This window comes from Chiloscyllium punctatum, chromosome 6, assembly GCF_047496795.1.
Source record: "Chiloscyllium punctatum isolate Juve2018m chromosome 6, sChiPun1.3, whole genome shotgun sequence".
NCBI classification, from domain to species: Eukaryota; Metazoa; Chordata; class Chondrichthyes; order Orectolobiformes; family Hemiscylliidae; genus Chiloscyllium; species Chiloscyllium punctatum.
The window spans coordinates 58474530-58495692 of NC_092744.1; the positions used below are offsets into that span (position 1 = coordinate 58474530).

The 21163-nt window shown below is 40.9% G+C and overlaps 1 protein-coding gene across 3 annotated transcripts in view; it reads right to left on the reverse strand.

Annotated features, from left to right (window-relative positions):
* Positions 1-21163, reverse strand: part of schip1 (schwannomin interacting protein 1) — an 829255-nt gene that overhangs the window by 147675 nt on the left and 660417 nt on the right. For all 3 annotated transcript variants that reach the window (XM_072572731.1, XM_072572732.1, XM_072572733.1), the window contains one exon: positions 12948-13526. In XM_072572731.1, the coding sequence (XP_072428832.1) occupies positions 12948-13526 (579 nt within the window). The remainder of the gene's footprint in view (positions 1-12947; positions 13527-21163) is intronic.

The following is a 21163-nucleotide window of genomic DNA, read 5'->3' on the forward strand; positions in this document are numbered from 1 at the left end:
TGTAGCTACAACATTAATGTGACTGAAGAATGCTAACTCCAGGATGCTGATGATAGAAGAGACAGTGGTTGGAATGCCAGTGATTGTTAAGTGAAAAATTGAGGTGGGGTGGTCGCTCCTTACAATAGTGATCCAGCAGGCATGAGCACTTACAAGATGTAGGTGACATCTTCCTCCCTTACCTGAAATGGCAGGCTGCAGCAACTCTATGTCGAACAGCCGCCTTTTGAGATTCCAGTTTTAAGAGGCTAGCTGCTCTCCTGAAATGGACTCTGAGTGTTCCCTTGGCCATTAATTAGCTAATTCAGGCAACACTGATGTTATGTGACTGCTTCTCTCAGAGTTGCTGTTTACCCTGATGTTTGGGTCACAACCCAAATGGAAAATCCCACCCAATCTTTCAAATTTCACAATTTCTATGCTGCTAATCTAGTCCAACAGCCACTGTATTTTCTTGCAGGGACATTGAGGAGGAGAAATTTCTATTGCCGGTAAATATTAATTGGTTCTGACTATCCCCATCCTCAGTTATGCCCTTCTTGGTAGTTTTTTTTTCAATCCACTCTGCTAAATTCATGATACCAAAGTAATATATGTGACTTCAAATGTAAAACGCGATTCAACTTGTCTGAATACCAGACAAAGACTGCAATCAGTCTAACTGAACACGTGGAGGGGATAATGTTAAAGACCTTCCTTTGTCCTCATTTGTGTGATGAATAATTCGAATAGTGCGGGAACAAGTATGATGCAAGTATGGACATCAAGTGCAATTATAAAGCAAAAAAATGAAAGATAATAATGTTTTTGATGAATGAAACAACTGAATAAATATTTAACTTTGTCTGATTATTGTCCAAAAATGAACAACTTAAATATCCTTGAATTCCATTTTGATGGAGCAAGCTACTCAGTAGCCAGAGCAGATTTTGTCAGTTTTTAAAAATAATGATATACACATTGCAAGATCAACAACTGCCACATAATTTCCAGAAAACATTTCAGCTGCACTTCATTATTATGATATTTGCTGGCTGCTTATAAATTAAAGTGGGGAGATACCCTGCTTCATAGTTATGGGCATAAACCTTTCGATAATAAACTTTCCATATTTCCATCAGCATAAAATCAACAACCGGAAAACTGAAAATTAATTGCTGAGATAGCTACGGCAGTAGTTCGCTTTCAGACAAGATAAGGATGCCCTCTAAAGACTGCACTTGTCACTAATAATGCATTCCCTTAATTCCCTGCCACTCAACATGGAAGCTAAACATTTCTGCAGATTGAACTGAAGATTGCACAAGATCTTAAGAATTGAAGGTTTTTGTAGTGGATGTAGTGTCTCTACAGAAAACATTAAATTACCAAACTGAGGTGTAATATAATATTTATAGAGGCAATGATTCCTGTGGCACATTAAGCTCGCCCACAAAAAGTTATTAGCATATTATGTAAAAAAATGACTTCACCAACTCAGCCATTACTTTGGTATGGGAACCACAGTCTCCTTTTAACAACTATTTTGACAAAATTCAGTCGACAGATTCAATACAATCCATCAAAAATAGAAAAATATAGATGAGCTGTTTGATTTTATATGGCTGTTCTACCAAAGTCAACACTGAATATAACTTTCTAAGTAATCAAGGGAGTTAGCCAGTCTCCTTATGCTATTTATAAGGGTACGTTCAAACAGGAACTGCCCTATGTTAATGTTAACATATTAATATTTCATGCATTAATACATAATTATATAGCCTATTGCTTATATTAGCTTAATGAGTATGTAGTTAAATATGTTTGTTACATCACTTTTGAGATATATTTAGTTCCTGCAAACTTAAGACTTTAAAATAAATTTTTCAAACATTCAAGCAATGAGATTCCTCAAAATACACGAAGAACCGAACACAAAATGTGAACAGCGCCCTCTACAGTTAGATGTGCCATGCTGCCTCCAGTTTCATATCTACAAATGGCATCTTCTTAACCCTGGGATTCTGAATAAGTCATATCGACTAAAACATTATCTCTGTTACTCTTGCCACAGATACTGGCAGGCCTGCTATGTATTTCCAGCACTTTGTTTCATTATAGACTTAGAACAGCATCAGTACGTCGCTCTTGCCTTCTTACCTTTGAGCACTGACTTTCAACGTTCCCAGGAATAGAAACAAAGAAACTACAGACGCTGGAATCCAAAGTAGACAGGCAGGAGGTGAGAAGAAAACAGCAAGCCAGGCAGCTTCAGGAGGTGGAGAAGTCGATGTTTTGGGTGTAACCCTTCTTCAGGACTGGGGATGGGTGTAGGGGGAGCTGCAGGTAAAGGGAAGGCAGGGGCAGGGTGATGGAGGGGTCTCCCAATTCCTCCGCCTCAGCCGCATCTGCTCGGATGAGGAGACATTCCACTCACAAGCACCCCAGGTGCCCACCTACTTCGAACAACGTGCATTTCCTCCCTCCGTCATCCAGACAGCCCTCTGCTGCACCACTTCCCCATTCCACTGCGCTAAACACTCCCCCTCTCACCGCAATAAAGACAGAGTCCCCTTTGTCCTCACCTACCACCCCACCGTCTCCATGTCCAATGCGTCATCCTCAAACACTTCTGCCGACTCCAAGCAGACCCCACCACCAAGATCATCTTCCTCTCCCCACCCCTCTCTGTCTTCTGCAGGAACCGTTCCCTCTGACTGTCCTTGGCTCACGCTACCCCCGCCACCGAACCCCCAGATCCCTCCCCCTGCAATGAGAAAAGATGTAAAACTGGTCGGTACACCACTACCCTCACCTCCAACCAGGGCCCAAAACAGCCCTTCCAGGTGAGATAGAGGTTCACCTGTCTCTCTTTCAACCGAGTTTACAGCATCAGGTGCTCCCGATGTGGTTTTCTCTACATAGGGGAGACCAAACATAACTTAAGGAATGGTTCACCGCTCATCACAGCCTGGTCCACAGGGGCTGACCTGACCTTCCAGTCACCACCTATTACAATTCTCCCAACCATTCGCTTCTGACTTGACCATCCTTGGTATCCTTTACTGCCAAAACAAACCACAGCGCCTATTGGATAAACAACACTTTATCTTCCACCTGGGCATCCTACAGCCTGGAGGACTCAATATTGAGTTCTCAAATTTCAAAAAGCCTCCCTCCCCATTCTGTGAATCCCTTCCCAGCTATTCCCCCTCCCTGCCACTGCTCCCTGCCACCAACCAGATCCATTCCTCCCACTGACCAACCAGGTCGTACCCTCTACCTACCTTAACCTATCCCCACTTCACCACCCGACCCTCGCCACCCCTTTTATCTGTAGCTCCCCCTACACCCATCCCCAGTCCTGCAGAAGGGTTACGCCCAAAACATTGACTTCTCCACTGCCCGATGCTGCCTGCCTTGCTGTGTTCTTCCAGCCTCCTGCCTGTCCATGTCAGAGCTCACAAAGCAGCAATTTTCCTGCAGAAATTTTAAAGTTGAACTTTAGAATATTTAATATTGCACAAGTGCATGAATGGATAACTCTTACATATCCCTTACTGATACCTCAGATTGAACTGAGAAAAACTCAATTGGTTATATTCCCATGGCACCATAGACCTCCATGATGTAGGGACTATTGTGATGGAAAGAAGGTGGCAGCAAGAGGGATCGAGGTGGAATGAGGGGCTGTAAGTGGTGTTTGTGGGGAGAGAAAGTTTCTAAGTGTATGGGTGGGGGGGCGGGGAGCTAAAAGGAGAAAGAACAGCTTTAAACCTAGCAACAAAAGAATACTAAACCAACTGGGCTCCAAGAAAACTTCAAATTACAAAGTTAATTAATTATTTGCAGATGAATGTGAAATGTTTAGTTTTGGACTGCTTAAGTTCCAGAGCTGCCTTACTTGGAAAAAATGTAGTGGATTCTCTTCTTATGAACACTGTCAACTGTTAAATTTAAATCTGAGATTGAAATATGAGACACAGTAAATAGGACTGTAACTGCCTGGTTAAAATGTTCCAACTTTGTGCATTGGCTGTAATCTCACAAGTTAGCAGAAGGTGTATTTAGGTGAAGGCTTTTCATATGTAGAAAAGTGAATCAGTTCTGGAAGCAGGTTTGCTCACTGAGCTGTAAGGTTCATTTTCAGATGTTTCGTCACCATAGTAGGTAACATCTTCAATGAACCTCCAGATAAATTCATCTGGATGTTCACTGATGATGTCACCTAGTATGGTGATGAAATGTCTGAAAACGAACTTTCCAGCTCAGCGAGCAAACCTACATCCAGAACCTCAACCTGAGCTACAAATCTTCTCAAAACTCGCTATTGTATCAGTTATTTTGAAAATAAACTCATATTATTTTAGGCCTGTTATCTTAGACCAATTTGAATACTGTGGCATCTAGAAAATGTATGTTTTCTTTATGTCTTGCGGCTTTAAGTTGAATGGAAAGTTGATAATGATTGAGAGTAATGAGGAATTTTTCCAATTCTGGTTCGGTGTCAGTCCAAATACCCCATATGTCAATTCAAATCCATCACTACTGCATGACAGCATTACTTAACAACTGAGATAATGACAATATAAAAAGCAGCCCCCAAAAATAAAAGGTAGCCTTTGAGCAAATCTCAAGAGGAATGCCTGAAAAATGGAAAATTGTTTTGACCTCAGATGTATAGTACTGACAATCTCACAAGAAACCAAAGCAACGGATGGAGAAACTATCATAGAACTCTGCTAATAGGGAGCCTGATATTATTCTTCCTTGAAATTTTCCTCCGTCCCTCTAACTAATCCTTGCCATCACTTGCCTGCTAATTTCTCAAAAATAGTTTGTATGATCCAAAGTTTGTAAAGGAAGATAAAGAAATTCAGATCGATCCTTAGAAAATAAGGTTACAGTAAAACATTAATCAACAGAATTTCATACATCACTAACTATGATCAGAAAGAAGACCAAGATAAAGCACGGCAATACAGAATATCATAAAATGAACAAGAACCATTTCATTTAATCTATTCCCATAAAAACTGTGGGCATGACTGGTTCTTAAAATCTTCTCTACAGCCATTAACTTGCAATTCTAGACGACACACAGAACCAGCAAGATTTCTAGCAAAGAAAAAGATTTCCCAAAAAGAAATCATTAATCCTTACAAATTGAAGCTGGAGAGAATTTTGGTTCATAACCACTCAAATGAAATTGATTTCACTGCATCGCAAGTAAATTAATCATCTTGCTTCTGCAGGTCAGCCTAACAAAACCAAATGGGAATATTTATCTTCTGAAAGATGGATAAGGCCAGTGACTGTTTATTACTAAAACCATACCTGAGATATTTTGTGAATGAAAATTGATTTTAAACATTCAAACATTACAGTTGTTCAGTTATTAAAGCTCTGGTTTCATAGTCAATCACTTGTGTTCAATCAGCCTTGCTGCACGTTAAATCAATTCGGTCTCCAACGTGTCTGCCAGGTGGAGCACTGCATCAAAAATCATGTTTTCCTTCTCAGGATGGTATTAAGAGTAGTTACAAGCGACACTTGTAATCAGACAAGCTGCCAAACCAGTGAAACAAGATAATGTAGAAAGGAAAAATAAATGGAGTCTAACCAAATTAAATTATTCAGAGTCAAAAATAATGCTTAATGTTTGTACCAAGTCTGTCCCAAAAACCCCAAAGCACCCTGGAAAATGCACTCACAGGAGCAAACTACCAGAAAAAAAGTCATGCCCGCAAGGCGAATGGAAGTAAATGAAGAAGAGCTACTCCTCTTAATCACAGGTTGGTTCTCTCTCATGCTTGTTGCTGATGGGTTCACCAGTGGGTCTCTCAGGAGAAAAGACAGGAGTGAAACAGCTTGGAATTTGAGGAGCAGTGAATCACTTGGTCAGTAACTGTCAGCAATGGGTGAGGTGGGGGAGGTGGCAGCATTAATAAAAGGGAGCTAGGGACCTGAAACTGAATGTAGGGGAAGGGAGTGCAGATCTACTGTCTGAGGCCAACACCTGGGACCAGCCTTTTTAACCAGGCTGGAAGAGGCAGGTACAGCGGAGTAGGAAGGTTGCCCACTGTATTCTGACCACAGTCATAATCAGGGTGGAGGTGAGAAAGTGGCAGTATCCATACCCACCACCCTCCTGCCTAATTAAATACCCATTGCGACCAAACTCACCATGGGATGAATGTAAAGAGTAAACTTTGATGAACAACTGGGATTCACAACCCTTTATTTGAAAAAATTTCATCTCAGTTTAAATGACTGACTTGTTATTCTGACACCATACTCCTGTGTAAGAGATTCTATAAGCAATTGAAAAAAAATTGTTGTTCTACTTGGTCAAGCTGCCTCAGAATTTTCTATTTTCAATAAGATAATTTCTCATTTTCCTATAAGCCAGAGAATATAGGCCCAATTTAGTTTTTCATCATAAGAAAACCCATTCATCCCAAGAACCAACCATTAAATTTGGAGACCTAAAATGCACAGTATACTCAAGGTGTGGTCTCACCAATGCCCTGTATGATTGTAGCAAGACTTCTTTATTCCTGATTTGGAGATGCCAGTGTTGGACTGGGGTGTACAAAGTTAAAAATCACACAACATCAGGTTATAGTCCAACAGGTTTAATTGGAAGCACACGAGCTTTCAGAGTATCGCTCCTTCATCAGGTGATTGCCTAGTGTGCTTCCAATTAAACCTGTTGGACTATAACCTGGTGTTGTGTGTTCTTTATTTTTGTACTCCAATCCACTTACAACAAAGGCCAACATGCCATTTGTCATCTCAGTTGTTTGCTGTATTTGCTAATTATCCAAATTCACAGTATGAGTCTTTTATGTTGCCCTGAACACCAACATATACAGGTTTTGCTGCTTTTAAATATTTTCTGATTTTCTGTTCTCTCACTTATTCCACTTTATCTTATACATTCACAAAACTGCCCATATTTCTTTGTGGCCTGACAAGTTATATTTCCACATAGATATGCATCATCAGCAAACTTAAATACTATACTAGATTAGAGTGGTGCTGGAAAAGCACAGCAGGTCAGGCAGCATCCAAGGAGCAGAAAAATCGACGTTTCAGGCAAAACCCCTTCATCAATAATAAGTAATTACTGTCTGGCTCTCTGTCCAAGTCGTTAATAGACACACCTCTCAGCACTGATCCTTGCAGTGTTTCTCTAGTTACAGCTTACAAACTCGAGAATGCCCTATTTATGCTTCATGTCCATTAAGCAATCCAATATCCATGTTAACATATTATCCTTGACTCCATGAGACCTTATTTTGCCTTTGAATCTTTGCACAGCATCTTACCAAAAGCCTTTTGGAGATATGGACATACACACCATTTACTCATTCCCACTTATCAACCCTAGGAGTTACATCCTCAAAAAAAAACTGACAAGTTTGACAAACAGATCTCCCTTTCACAAAACCATGTTGATTCTATCACAGTATATTATCAATTTTTAAGTGCATTGCTAAGGTATATTTGATAATAGATTGCAGTACGATCCCAATGACCGATGTCTGGCTAAATTTGTCCATTTTCTTTCTCACTTCTTTCTTAAGTAGCAGTGTTACACTTGCTAACTTCCAGTTTGCTGAGACCATTCCAGAAGAGGAAATTTGGGAAAATTGTAACTACCGCATCCACTAGCTCTGAAGCTACTTCTGACAAACCCCAAGAATGTTGGCCATCAGGTCCTGGGGAGTTGTTGGATGTTAGTCCCTTCGTTTTCTCAAGTTTTTTTTCCTGACACCTCGTCTTTATTTCCTCACTTGCTGAGGTACCTAGGTTCCTCTTTATTTCTGGCATGTTACTTAAATCTCCAACCGTGAAGTCAGACACAAAACATTTACTCAATGTCTCAGCTTTTTACTTTGCTCCTAAAGGATCAATTTTACAAACATATGATATAGAAAATGTTGTTGGCTACTTGGCCCCTCGAGCCTGCCTTGCTATTTGTTAAGATCATGGATGATTGGATCGTAGCCTCAATTCCAATTTCCTGTCTATCCCTCATATCCTTTGATTCCTTTGTCAATTTAGAATCTATTTAATACAGCCTTAAAAGTATTCAATGACATTAGTCCCATTGCTCTGCAGAGCTTGTTAGAACTTGCAACAACTCAATCTTTTCTTATATTCTTGGCTGATTTACCCTTTTTTCTTCCCTTTTCAACTAAGTTTTTGGTGGCCCTTTGCTGGTTTCTAAAACATTGCAATTCCTCAGGATTGCTTTAATTGCTTACAACTTTATAAGCCTCTCCCTTCAGTCTTTTCTAATACTACCCTGACCCTCCTCCGATGCTACAGGTCGAACCAGTCAACCTTAGCCAGTTCTCCCCTCGCCCTTGTGTGATTAGCATTGTTTAAGTTGAAGATTCTATTTTAAGAGTGGTGTATATCACTTACAAACTCAGCACTGATTTCAATTGTATTATGGTCACTTGTACCCAATAGAGCTTTTACTTCAGATTACAAATCAGCCCTGCCTCATTACACAATATTTGGTCTAAAATAACTTTATTCTTAGTTGGTTTCACAAAATACTGCTCTGTCATAAAAACATTGCACAAATTCAACTTCAAGACCTTTCTTTTCAAATTTGAATAGCCCAGGCTAAATGAGGATTAAACTGTTCAGGTTTGGTAGCTCCAACTTCTACCACTACTAAGAAGATTGAGGGCAGCAGACACATGTGATTGCCTGCTGTAATATTAGTGGAAGACCCAAAGAAAGCCTGGATAAAGGAACAGGTGACAAGGAAATGCAGAGCAGAAAAGCACCTAATGAATTAAGTGAGGAGGGTTGGAAAGAGGAACTGGACTAATAAACTCACTGACAAGTTTTCAAATTCAAGATGCACCTTTTTCTTGAGAGACTTTGCATCCAGGTAACATCCAAGATTCAAGTTGCAAGTCAAAACAATCAAAATTACATTTGCCAAGAATGTGGAGTAATTTTAGCTTAACATTCCTAGCAGGGAACTAACTAGATCGGATCAAGCACTCATTTTCAGTTTCAACAGAAAATAAACCCAATTCAAGCTACAAGATTAAGATTTGTCCTATAACTTTTGAAGGTCAAAGTTCAGGCAGTACTAGATGTGTCATTATGCTGAACAAATTACATACCATTCTGCTGCCCCCTCCTCCTCAGGGCATTCACTGAAATTTACCAAGTGATCAACGTACACATGTTGGCATGCTGAATATTTTCACACATAATAACAATTTTGTTGGATTTTTAATTTCAGTTAAAATCACAAATATGAATAATTCATGTTTCAGTGATTCCCAATAGGAAAAACAGAGTTTCTGTAATTATAAACAAATAAATTTATTGGGCTTCAATCACGCTTTAGGACACAGTTCCGCCAATTTTGTTTTAGAAATGTAAAGGTGAAATAAACAAACCAAGACATTAGAGATTGTAAAATTCATTCAGGGCATGCTTGCTTCACTGGCTGGGCCAGTGTTTATTGCTCACCCTAATTAGCCTTCAGAAGGTGGTAACAAGCTGCCTTCTTGAACTGCCGCAGTCCATGGCCATGTGTGTACACCCACATTGCTATCAGAGAGGGACTTTCAGGATTTTGACCAAGCAATGGAGAAGGAATGACAATATATTTCCAGATGCGTGGCTTGGAAGGAGAATTTGTAAGTGGTGGGTGTTCTCATGTATCTGCTGCCCTTGTCCTTGACAGGTCGTGATTTGGACGGTGCTCTGTATGGAGCTTGGGAGAGTTGGTGCAGTATAACTTGTAGTTGATGCATGCTGCTGCCACTCTGTGTTGGTGATGGGAGGAAATGAATTTTGAAGTTGTTAAATTGGGTGTCAGTCAAGTGGGTTGCTTTGTGGGGAAGAGCCTGATGTGTTGCTAAGACCAAAGTCTAAAGGCTGTGTTTACTGACACCAGCACATGTACATCATGTGTCGCTTTTGTCACATGTGCTAATATAAAAAGTTTGGGGGGGGCAATGCGTCCCAGGAGAGGGAAAAGATTGGAACTGAGAGAAATAGGGAAATTGGGAACCGAGAGGGAGATTGGGAAGCGAGGGGGGAACAGTAAAGAACTGGAGGGTGTGATGGGGTGGTAAGAGAGATCTGGGAAGAGTGTTGGGGATCAAGGTGGAAAGGGTGTCCTGGGTCTTAGTGCCCTCATTGTTGCCGTGGCCTCTTTCCTCCTCACTCCCATCCTGCATCCGGTGGCTCCCTCCTCACCAGTACACCCTCTTTCACAATCACACGCACTTCCCTGCACCCAATGTCACATATAAATTCCATGAGATGACAAACTATGTTGGAATCATGTGCATTCCTGAATGAGCACACATGAGTATTTGCCTGCAGTCATGTGTATTAGCTAACATTGCTTAGTCTAGAAACCTCATTTCAAGAGTATAAAGCTAATGAGCTAGTTCCACTTGGTTGCCTTTGCTCAACACTAACAAACACTGAAAATAAATGTGTGTGTCTGTGGAACATTTTATAGTGAAACAGAACAAAAACCAAGACAAAACTTGCAGTTCAAGTCAGTGCAAACATGTGAAAACATTGCACTCCCCATATTCTCAACCACTTACGACTGAGTAAATGCAGGAATGGTTTACTTGAATAGTAATGCTTTATTTTTAAAACCAGGTTGGAAGAAAATCATCCTTTGAACAGAAATACTCTTCAAAACATTTATTTTCTTCCAATGTAAAAATATGTTCATTGTCATCAGACACACCCGAAACATCTTCATCCTTACTGTTGATTTAACCAAAACACAGTAATTTACAATATAATCTCCTGAAATATCCTGCAGTTTCAAATACACAATCAAAACCCATGCTGATGTCTGATTAAATAAAGGTCTTATGGGAATTGACTTAGAACAAAGCAAAAATTGTTCAAATGCATTGAAACTGCAATTCCTTTTGCACTGATGCCTATCAGGATCAGTAAGACTAGCCCAAGAAGAAACCCAATATAAAACTGAATTTACTTTGCAAATAAAATTTATATTTCTGACATTCTTGGATTTACTGAAATCTTGTTCTACCTTAGCATAGGTTTGAAAATGTTCTTTTCTGAAGCATCTTATCGAACACATGTACCACCTAGAAACAGTGTAGTCTCCTGTCTACATAAAGCCATTGCTTAGCAACATTGTGGAAAACATATCTCTCTTTTAAAGTCCAACACATGGATCTGGATTTTATGACCCTTTCCTGGCATGTTTGACATGGTTGGGGCAGGGAGGGGGAAGAAGCATGCTTTAAACGACTGTGTTTGATCGGCCCTCTGCCTGTCCATTCGTTCCCACATGGGGCCATTTGCCACAGTAACATCAAAATGAAGAACCATCTCACAGAATATAACATCAGCTCTCTCTTCACTTCACAATTCTCAAGCTTGGAAACTTTGTGACAAATTGAACTACATCATTAAAACAAATTAAAAGAACTTCAAGTGCTATACCACCCACTCTAGGAAAAGGGCTGATTGCAATGTAAAAGAGATTGCAATCGGGCGAATAATCAGCTCAGCCGCAACCTGCATCAGAACTTCAAGATCGAAGCTGATCATTCTTTCACTTCACAGCTTTAATATTTTACCCAATTCTACCTCCCCTCACCCTTAACTTGTTCTTATTCCTTGAATGACAATCAGTGTGTGCATATTTTATGGGACTTAGAGCAGGTTTTATCTTGCTTACAATGTTTACACTTTGTACTGAGTGATTTGACAACAAAACAAACTCCTTAACTTTAATGAACTCAGTAGATTGGTCTTACTTGATTCTAGCTTTACACTTGGTTACATATATAGTGAATTGTAAACAAATGTAATATTTAAAAAATTCAAACCCTGTTATACTGGCTTCGAGGGCAAAAAGACTGTAATTTATTTACCTCATTGAACTTTACATCATTACATCACGTTCACATATCCAGGATCAAGTGATTCCAAAGAGGACAAATAAGCAAACAGCTGCCTGTGAAGATCCACATCCTCAACAATGAAAGCTACAGTGTTACAATGTGGCCTATTTCAGTCCATAGATTGGTCCATAAATTGAATACATTCAGAAAGGTTAAGTTGCACACCACACGTAATCTCCGAGAAAGAACAAATCTGCTAGCAAGAATTCAAATCTGCAAATTATTAAATTGTCAGTTGTCTAATGTCCAAACACGTGACCAAAGAAGATGATAAAACAAAGCAACCAGAGCCTCGGGAGTCTAATGGCTTCAAAGAAGAGACATTCAACAAGGAAAAGCTGCTATATTAAAGAGAAAAAATGCTTCCTGAAGCTTCAATTTTGTAAACCACAGTGGAGTAATCTGAGTTGCTTTGTGATTGATCAATAAATGAGGCTGGCTGACCAATACTATTAGAAGGTAAACTATGTTTGAGAAGCACAAATAATTAGCTTCAATATCAGCCGGAATGGCGGGTAGTCTCAGGTGGGCAAGCAGGATTCCATAGTATTAAATGATATTTACAGCACTGAAATAGGTCAATGGACAGTGCATACTCATGTCTCATGCCAATAAGCTCTGTTTTTTTTCAGTCAGTTAACAGAAAGCAGTGCTTCATGCGCAGCCACAGGGTAATAAAGCCTCACCTTTTGCCAACTTGCGTCTAAACTCACTTGAATTGGACAAGTATGGCAATATAATTTACACTTTATGTCAGGCAAGCAGAACTCAATTTGAACAGGTTCCTCAGTCACTTGATTTAGAGACTCTTAACAGTGTTTGTATGTGTTAAGTCCCTAAAACCTGAAAAAATATTGTTTTTTTCAAGATCTTTATTTCTCCACATTAAATTTCTGATTATTATATACCTAATACTTTTCCACTGGACAACGGTTATTAGACCCAAAAGGGACTTGCCAAAAGCTTCTAAAAAGAGCAAATAAATAATTTTGCAAAGAACCAACTTACTGATGTGAAGTTTGTTTTTGTCTGGCTCTGGTTTTGGTTTTGTGCTTCTTGCTCTTGAAACTGTAAACCTGCAAGGTGCTTTTCTAGGGCTTCCCAATCCATGGTTGGAAGCTGTGCTTCTTCTGAAACAAAAGTCCCCGAGGTCTCCAACCGTTTTGTGGCCGTGCTGCCACCCGTTATTTGCAATGCCTTCTGCAGCTTTGGAAGAGTCTTATTTTCTTTTCCACCTCGCTTAGTTGGAGCTATATTGCCATTTTGTTTCATTTCACCTGTAGTGACAATCGAAGGTACTGGTGGGATGACTTTAACTTCTTGAATCTCCTGTGCTAAACTCCTGCTAGATGCTTTAACAAAGCCATTGTTCTCAGAGTAGTCACCATATTCACTTTCCCACTCTTCTATCACCTTCTTTTTATATTCCTGATAATCTTCATCTTCTTCATAGTCCCCCAATGTGGCAAGTTCCAGACTCGGTGAGGATTTGTACTCAGAGCATGGTGTCACTTTGTTGGAGCTTGATTCGGAACTCGCTCGACTACAAGGGTCACTTCCCAAATCCATACCATCTTCCCTGTAATCCTGAGGAGGAAATACAGTAGAATTCAATGAAATGTTTTTTTGGTTACCTTTGCATAATAAAATATTTTACAGAGTTAGTTCCCAATTTATTTCTTAAAATTACTAAATTTTTGAGTGTTGGCAGACTTCCTAAATACATGACACAGAACAGAGGTAATTATGATTCTTCCTGGCAAATGGGAGGTTGTGTTTCAATATACATGGGGTAAATTTCCATGGAAGCAAACATTTCTGTTGATTTTTCAATGTTTCCACAGCTTTGGCACTGCAGTTTCAGTGAGCTAGAGAGTTTCTCCCTTTATAAATCACAGACAGTGTAGATACCAATTGCAGGAATAATGTATGTTGTTTAAAACTACCTCAAAGTTTGCATATGAAACATACTTGCTATATTTCAAACCAGAACATGGAAGTTTATTTTTAAAATTTAACAACGGTTACTTCAATATTATTCATTCATGTCAGCTTTAGAAATATTTTATGCGACAGCTGAATTTAAGGGATCTATTTTCTTGAAAATATTTACATTTCATTTGTTCATTAGTACTTTATCCAAAATATCAAACTTAAACAAACAATATCAATTTATTTTGCAGGTATTTGCTGATTCCAGTATTTGTAACATAATAAAGAATTTGTTTATTTGGATGAATATTTGCATCTTTGTCTTTAACTTGCATACTTTATTCAAGTAACTTGCATAGAGTGCTGTGAGAAAAAGATCACAACCTTTTGGTCTTATTCACTCCTGTCAAGCAACACAATAAAAGTTTGTCTTGACTGTATTTGTATTTAGAGAATTCACCACTGCCAAGAAACCGAAGCATAACACAGAACAATAAGGTTGTCTTAAGCCCAGACTGAGTCCTTTCTGGTATGAATATTGATTAAATAGAATAACTGATTCAAAGACATACTTGTTTCTAAGAGGGAAAATAACAACCAATTATCACAGAATTTAATTACCTGTGTGGAATTGAAACTCCAAATGTCCCACTAGTTTTATGCACTTAATTTGTGAATCCAATATCGTGAATCAAGTGCAACATTAACCAAGATCATCAAATTCATTCTAAATGGTTTTTATCATTTGGGACCTTGCAAATCAATGACCTCAACCACTGAGAAGGTCAAAAGAAGCAGAAACATCGAAACAAGGCCCTAGGTTCCTTTAAAAGTCATATCCCATTCTGTCATGGCCACTGTCAAAATCTGGAATTCCTGGCCTACCAGTGCTGAGGTAGTACATTCAGTCCTAGGACTCACCACCATCTCTAAATTTAGGCATGGACAATGAAAGTTGACCCTCTTGGTAACATCTATACCTCATTCAAGTCTTATTTTTTAAAAGTTCATTAACCTACACCCACTGAATGAAATCTACTCTTGGGATCCTAGAAATAGGAAACCAGAATTATTAATTATGTCAAAGCAATGCAGTAAATTAACTACTGGCTTTTGAGTTTTGTGACCTGGATTCAAATTTAGTCTGGTCGAACAGGATGAAAGTTTCTTCCACCTGCTGACCACAAAGGCAATCTCTCCAGGCTCCAATAGCAATTGCAGTGATTCTGAACTCACCATTCTAACCAGAAACCAAAGAACAGGTGATCTGAAAAATGAAAATTTAGAAATTGAGGATTTTTTAATTTCAAAAATATACTTTATTCATAAAAATATATTTATATACACTGATAGTCAATAAAGCAGTTTAGCTCCATACAGTATTATATGAAGAAACAAACAAACACAGGAGTTTGACTCGATCCAACAAACAAATCAAAGCCATTTCTTACTTGTACAAGATTATATTTACATATATTTGAGGAACCTGAGGGTCTGATAATTGAACAGACCCCCATTAACTTCAGCAGTAAGACCTCAGACAGTGGTCTTTCCCCACTGTGCCTTGGTGGCAGCTGCCCCAGGCTTTCGTGTGTTCCTCAGCACACAGTCCTGGACCTTGGAATGTACCAGTCTGCAACACTCAGTTGAGGTTAACTCCTTGCTCTGGAAGATCAACAAGTTTCAGGCAGACCAAAGAGCATCTTTCACCAAATTGATGATCCTCCAGGCACAGCCAATGTTTGTCTCAGTGTGTGTCCAGGGGAACCATCGAGCTCAGAGTTCTGCATCATGGAGTTGTTTGAGATGAACCTCTCCAAAAACCATTGCATCTTCCTTCAGACTTCCTTTACAAAGGCATATTTCAGAAGGATATGTGTAACAGTCTCAACCGCTTCGAGGGCAATGTACTGTGGCGCAGATTGTCCAGACATTCATAAAGGATCTCACAGGTAGTGCCCTTCTCCCCACTACCCAAGCTTGGTGCTTGTTGTAAAATTCTGGTGATGACATATTCTGCCAAATGACTTTGACAGTCTGCACAGGGAACCACGCAACAGGATCCACCCTTTCCTTTACCCACAGGGTCTTGAGGGTGCTGCATGCTGAGCACTTCCTGATGGACTTGTGCTCAAAAGTCTTTTGTCTTTGCAAATTTTCCCATGAAGGACAGGTCACATCAAGCTGTCTAACTACTTGTAGTGTTCCACAGCAACGAGGCCAGGCATCAGAGGCAGGTAGAACCTCATTATGTAGTGACACTATGCACAGTTTAACACAGCCACACACAAAGGTGGTGTTGGGTACATTCTTCATCCCTGCTTATCCAGAACTTTGTACATAGTGTCCCTGTGAACACAGTCCATCTCTGACCTCCAGATCAAGTGGAAGACAGCTCAGGTGACTCCAACAATGCAGGTTCTGGGAACAGGCCAGACCTGCACCACATACAACAGAAAGAGCACCTCAGACCTGATAACCATGGTTTTACCCTCAATGGAGAGGCAGCGGTGATCCCAGAAGCCCAGTTTCTGCCTCACCTCAGCAATGCACTGCTCCCAAGTTTTTGCACATGCCGTGGCCCCTCTGAACCATATTCCCAGCACTTTCAGGTAGTCTGTCCTGACTGTGAAGGGAATGAAGGATCAGTTGATCTGGTTCCCAAAGAACATGGCCTTGCTCTTGCCTCCTTTGACCTTTGCTCCCAAGGCCAGTTTGAACTGGTAGCAGATGCTCATGAGTCGATGCATTGACAGTGGATGTGAGCAGAAAACAGTGACATCATCCATGTGCAGGGAAGCTTTGATCTGCAGGACTCTGCTGGCTGGGAAAAGTTTCCCCTCTCAGACTCTCATCCTTCCTGATGAAGTCAGTAAAAGGCTCTGTACAACACACAAACACAGCAGGAGAGAGTGGGCAGCCCTGCCAGACTCCAATCCTGATTTGGAAACTTTCTGATTGCCATCCACTACCAATATTGGTGTACAGCAGTCAGATTCAATTGGGGATTGCCTCCCAAGCCCATTTTGGATAGCACGTCCTACATGTAGGTGTGGGATATCCTGTTGAATGCCTTCTCCTGGTCCAAACTGATAATGCAGGCATCCACCCCACTGTTCTGAATGTAGGCGATCATATCACTGAGGGGCCTGAGGGTCTCAGAGCTCATCCTGTTCAGTACATTGGTTGGGGTGAATCACTGACACCAAAATAGACGTGACCTGGTTGGCAGTGACCTTTGACAGGATTTTGTGTTCTGCATTCAGCAGTGAAATTGATCACAGTTTCTAATTTCGTCCTTCTTCCCTTTCGCTTGCAGGTGAGAATGGATTCACACATGGTGCTTACCAGAAGAATACCATTGTACACCTCCAGCAGGTCCTGGCCAATCAAGTCCCACAGACCTGAATACACCTCGGCCAGTAGGCCATCACTCCTTGGAGTTTTATTCTTTTCTAAAGACTCGAGGGCCTTGGTCAGCTCATCCAGCAATAATGGCTGGTGCAGGCTATCCCGTGTGCTAACACCTCTACGACAGATGACAGGAATGACTAAGAGGCTGCACTATCTGTGGACTTTGTGTCATACAGTTTGGCATAAAAGGATTCGCTGATCCTTAGGATGTCAGTCTGAGATGATATTACTGAACCATCTTCTTCCTTCAGGCTGCTGAGCACAGAGATCTCCCTGTGCACCTTCTGGAAGGAGAAACATGAGCACATCTCATTCTGCTCCACGATGCAAACCATGGACTGGAAGGTTAACTTGGAGGTCTCCGAGGCAATGAGTAAGGCTTGCTGATTCCTCACCTCCTGGAGGGCCTCCATGATATCAAACCCCATTGCTTGTAGTAGGAGTAGGTTCTGCATGCTTTTCTGGAGTTTGGAGTATTTGCCTATCTCTCTTTAGACTTCTGAACACCTTTGAAGATAAAGAACCTCTTGATGTTTCTCTTGACTGTTTCCTGCTAGCCTGCTGGAGACTCACAAATGGGCTTCATGATTCTCCAAGCTATGTAGTCCCTTTGAGCTACAAAATGTTTTCTGGGTCAGCAATTTCACATCCAGCTTCTACATTCCTTTGCCAGCCCGCTAGTCGTCCTGTGGGTGACAGTTGGCCTGCAGGAGGCAGTGGTCAGAGAAGAACACCGGTTTGACGTCAGTAGATCGCACCGAGAACACATGGAACACAAACAGTAAATCTATCCTTGAGCGGATAGACCCACCTGGCCACAACTAGGTGTATCTACGCTGCGCACTGTCTACAGATGTCATACAGCTTTGTGATCCTCATTGTTTTCATCAGGTATCTTGAGGATGCCAGCCTAAAATGTCATGGATCCTAGCAAGTCAAGGCAGTTTCTGACTGCTGTAGTTTCATCCACTTCACAGCACAATTTCAATGCACTTGTTAAATCTGTTTAAAAAAGAGTCCGTGTGTCCCTTGAATTCACCATAATTTACTTAGATGTTTTCAGAGTTCAGGCATTACTGACTACACTATCAAACCATGGAGAAAGTGAGGACTGCAGATGCTGGAGTACCAGAGTGGAAAAATGTGGTGCTAGAAAAACACAGCAGGCCAGACAGCATGCGAGGAGCAGGAGAATCGAAGTTTCGGGCATAAGCCCTTCTTCAGGAATGAGGCTGGTGTGCCAAGCGGGCTGAGATAAAAGGTAGGGGGGAGGGAATTTGGGGGAGGGGCGCTGGGAATACGATAGGTGGGAGGAGGTGAGGGTGAGGGTGATAGGCCGGAGAGGGGGTGGGGGCGGAGAGGTCGGGAAGAAGATTGCAGGGCAAGAGGGCAGTGCTGAATCCGAGGGTTTGGACTGAGATAAGGTGGGGGGAGGGGAAATGAGGAAGCTGGAGAAATCTACATTCGTCCCTTGTGGTTGGAGGGTTCCTAGGCGGAAGATGAGGTGGTCTTCCTCCAGGCTTCGTGTAGCTAGGGTCTGGCGATGGAGGAGGCCAAGGACCTGCATGTCATTGACGGAGTTGGAGTGGGAGTTAAGATGTTCAGCTACGGGGTGGTTGGGTTGGTTGGTGCGGGTGTCCCAGAGGTGTTCCCTGAAACGTTCCACAAGTAGGCGGCCTGTCTCCCCAATGTATAGGAGACCATATCGGGTGCAGCGGATACCGTAAATGATGTGTGTGAAGGTGCAGGTGAATTTGCGACAGATATAGAAGCATCCATTGGGGCCTTGGAGCGCCTCATCATCCGCCTAGGAACCCTCCAACCACACAGGATGAATGTAGATTTCTCCAGCTTCCTCATTTCCCCTCCCCCCACCTTATCTCTGTCCCAACCCTCGGTTTCAGCACCGCCCTCTTGACCTGCAATCTTCTTCCCGACCTCTCCGCCCTCACCCCCTCTCTAGCCTATCATCCTCACCTCCTTCCACCTATCGTATTCCCAGCACTCCTCCCCCAAATTCCCTCCCCACTACCTTTTATCTCAGCCCGCTTGGCACACCAGCCTCACTCCTGAAGAAGGGCTTATGCTCGAAACTTCGATTCTCCTGCTCCTCGGATGCTGCCTGGCCTGCTGTGTTTTTCCAGCACCACATTTTTCAACACTATCAAACCATCTAAAGTTTAACAGCTGGTTATGAAGTTCCATGCAAATCTAACTTCCAAAGCAGGGAAATCTGAATTACAGCCAATGCTGTAAGCAAGCTATGATCTTGAACTTACACTGTAACTTTCAGTCTCAGAGTTATAACCATGGCTTATATCCAGCCCTAAGCGAAGTGTACAAATGATTCACCAATGAGTTACAACTTTCTTTGAGTCTACACACCCATATTGACATTTCTACAAGCTAATAGTCTTAAAATTAAGAGGATTAGTTGGTACCTGAATTAATATGCCCCGCAAAATTCAAATGAGGTACACTGTATGGGTGTTTATAATTTTGGTTTCTGTCACCACAAAGTGTTTTATCCTCCATTGATACATTTCTAGGTCAATTTCCAGTACATACAGTATGATTAAAATGATCAACCTGCGACAGGAATTGCAGCAGTTAAAGCACCTTAAGTATGCATAAACAATGACACAAAATAGCAACTGTAGAATTTAGTGAAGAGAGTTGAAATTTATTACTGGTTAACTGCTCAGACTGTGCCACAGAAACAAAACCTAAGAATGTTTATTGGTTATGTTACTCTCAACTTTGTATCCTTAATTGTTTGCTGGACTCAAGCCGGGATATGTTTAACACACCCAGAAGCACGAGTTGGAAATCACTGAACACTCACTTGATAGGTTTTTAAAAATTTTATGATGGACCTTTAATTGGGCCAAACAGTTCCCATCTATGACTGGAACTGCTGTATTCAGCCAATCAGTACAATATGATGTCAAACATTGACAGGGAAATGATTTGTTTGGCTGTCCCACTGGTAGTAATACATACTTGTATCTAAGACATGCTTGTATAATTTATTTCTGCACACTATAAACAAGCACATGATCCAGTGGCAGGAAACACATCAAAAAAAAGGAGGACAGGTCTTTTCTGTGTCTCAGTCATTTGCATACATTGTTCTTGAAAAACAGAAGAGCACTCCTGGGGTTATTTTCTTCCCACATCACCTCTTTGTTTCCTTCTCTATACACATGGATACCGGGTCAAATAAAACATGGAACATTTCTGCTTGAATGTTTAATAGCTGATAATTACATATCACATTCTACAAATTCCAGTTAACCAGACAATAATTTAATTTTCATTGCCAGGCACAATTCATAATAGATGCATAATCAAAAATCTGTTAACAAGAATTAAGCCATCTTTTTGATGAGGATAAATGCAAATAGCTTCCATAGTGCATTCTGGAAAAATGAGAAACAGATTTGCCCATGTTGAAACATGTTTTTTATAGCATTCACACTGTGGATCTTGTTTAAGCTATTCTACACGGGCAGGTGCTGTTTTTTGAAAATAAACACACAAAATCTTGGGCCTTCAGGCCCTAAACTGATGCTTCTGGAGTACTTGTGAACCATTTACCAGCGACAATACCAAGGCAGCTTAAAGGGAGATGTACACTGTAAATGCGGGTTTAGTTGGGGGTTCTGGTCCGAGTGAACATTTCTAGTTTCAGCCCTTCTTTGCCCTTTGCTAATAGCGTGTTACAGAATGCGCATTGGCGGCAAAAGGCCAGAACTCCTGACAAAAAAACAAACCAAAGAAACACAACAATATAAACTCCAGGAAGTTAGAGGGGCTAACCGATTCCCTTTCCTATGATATTAAACTGCCTATCTTACATCCTTCAAGTTTAATGA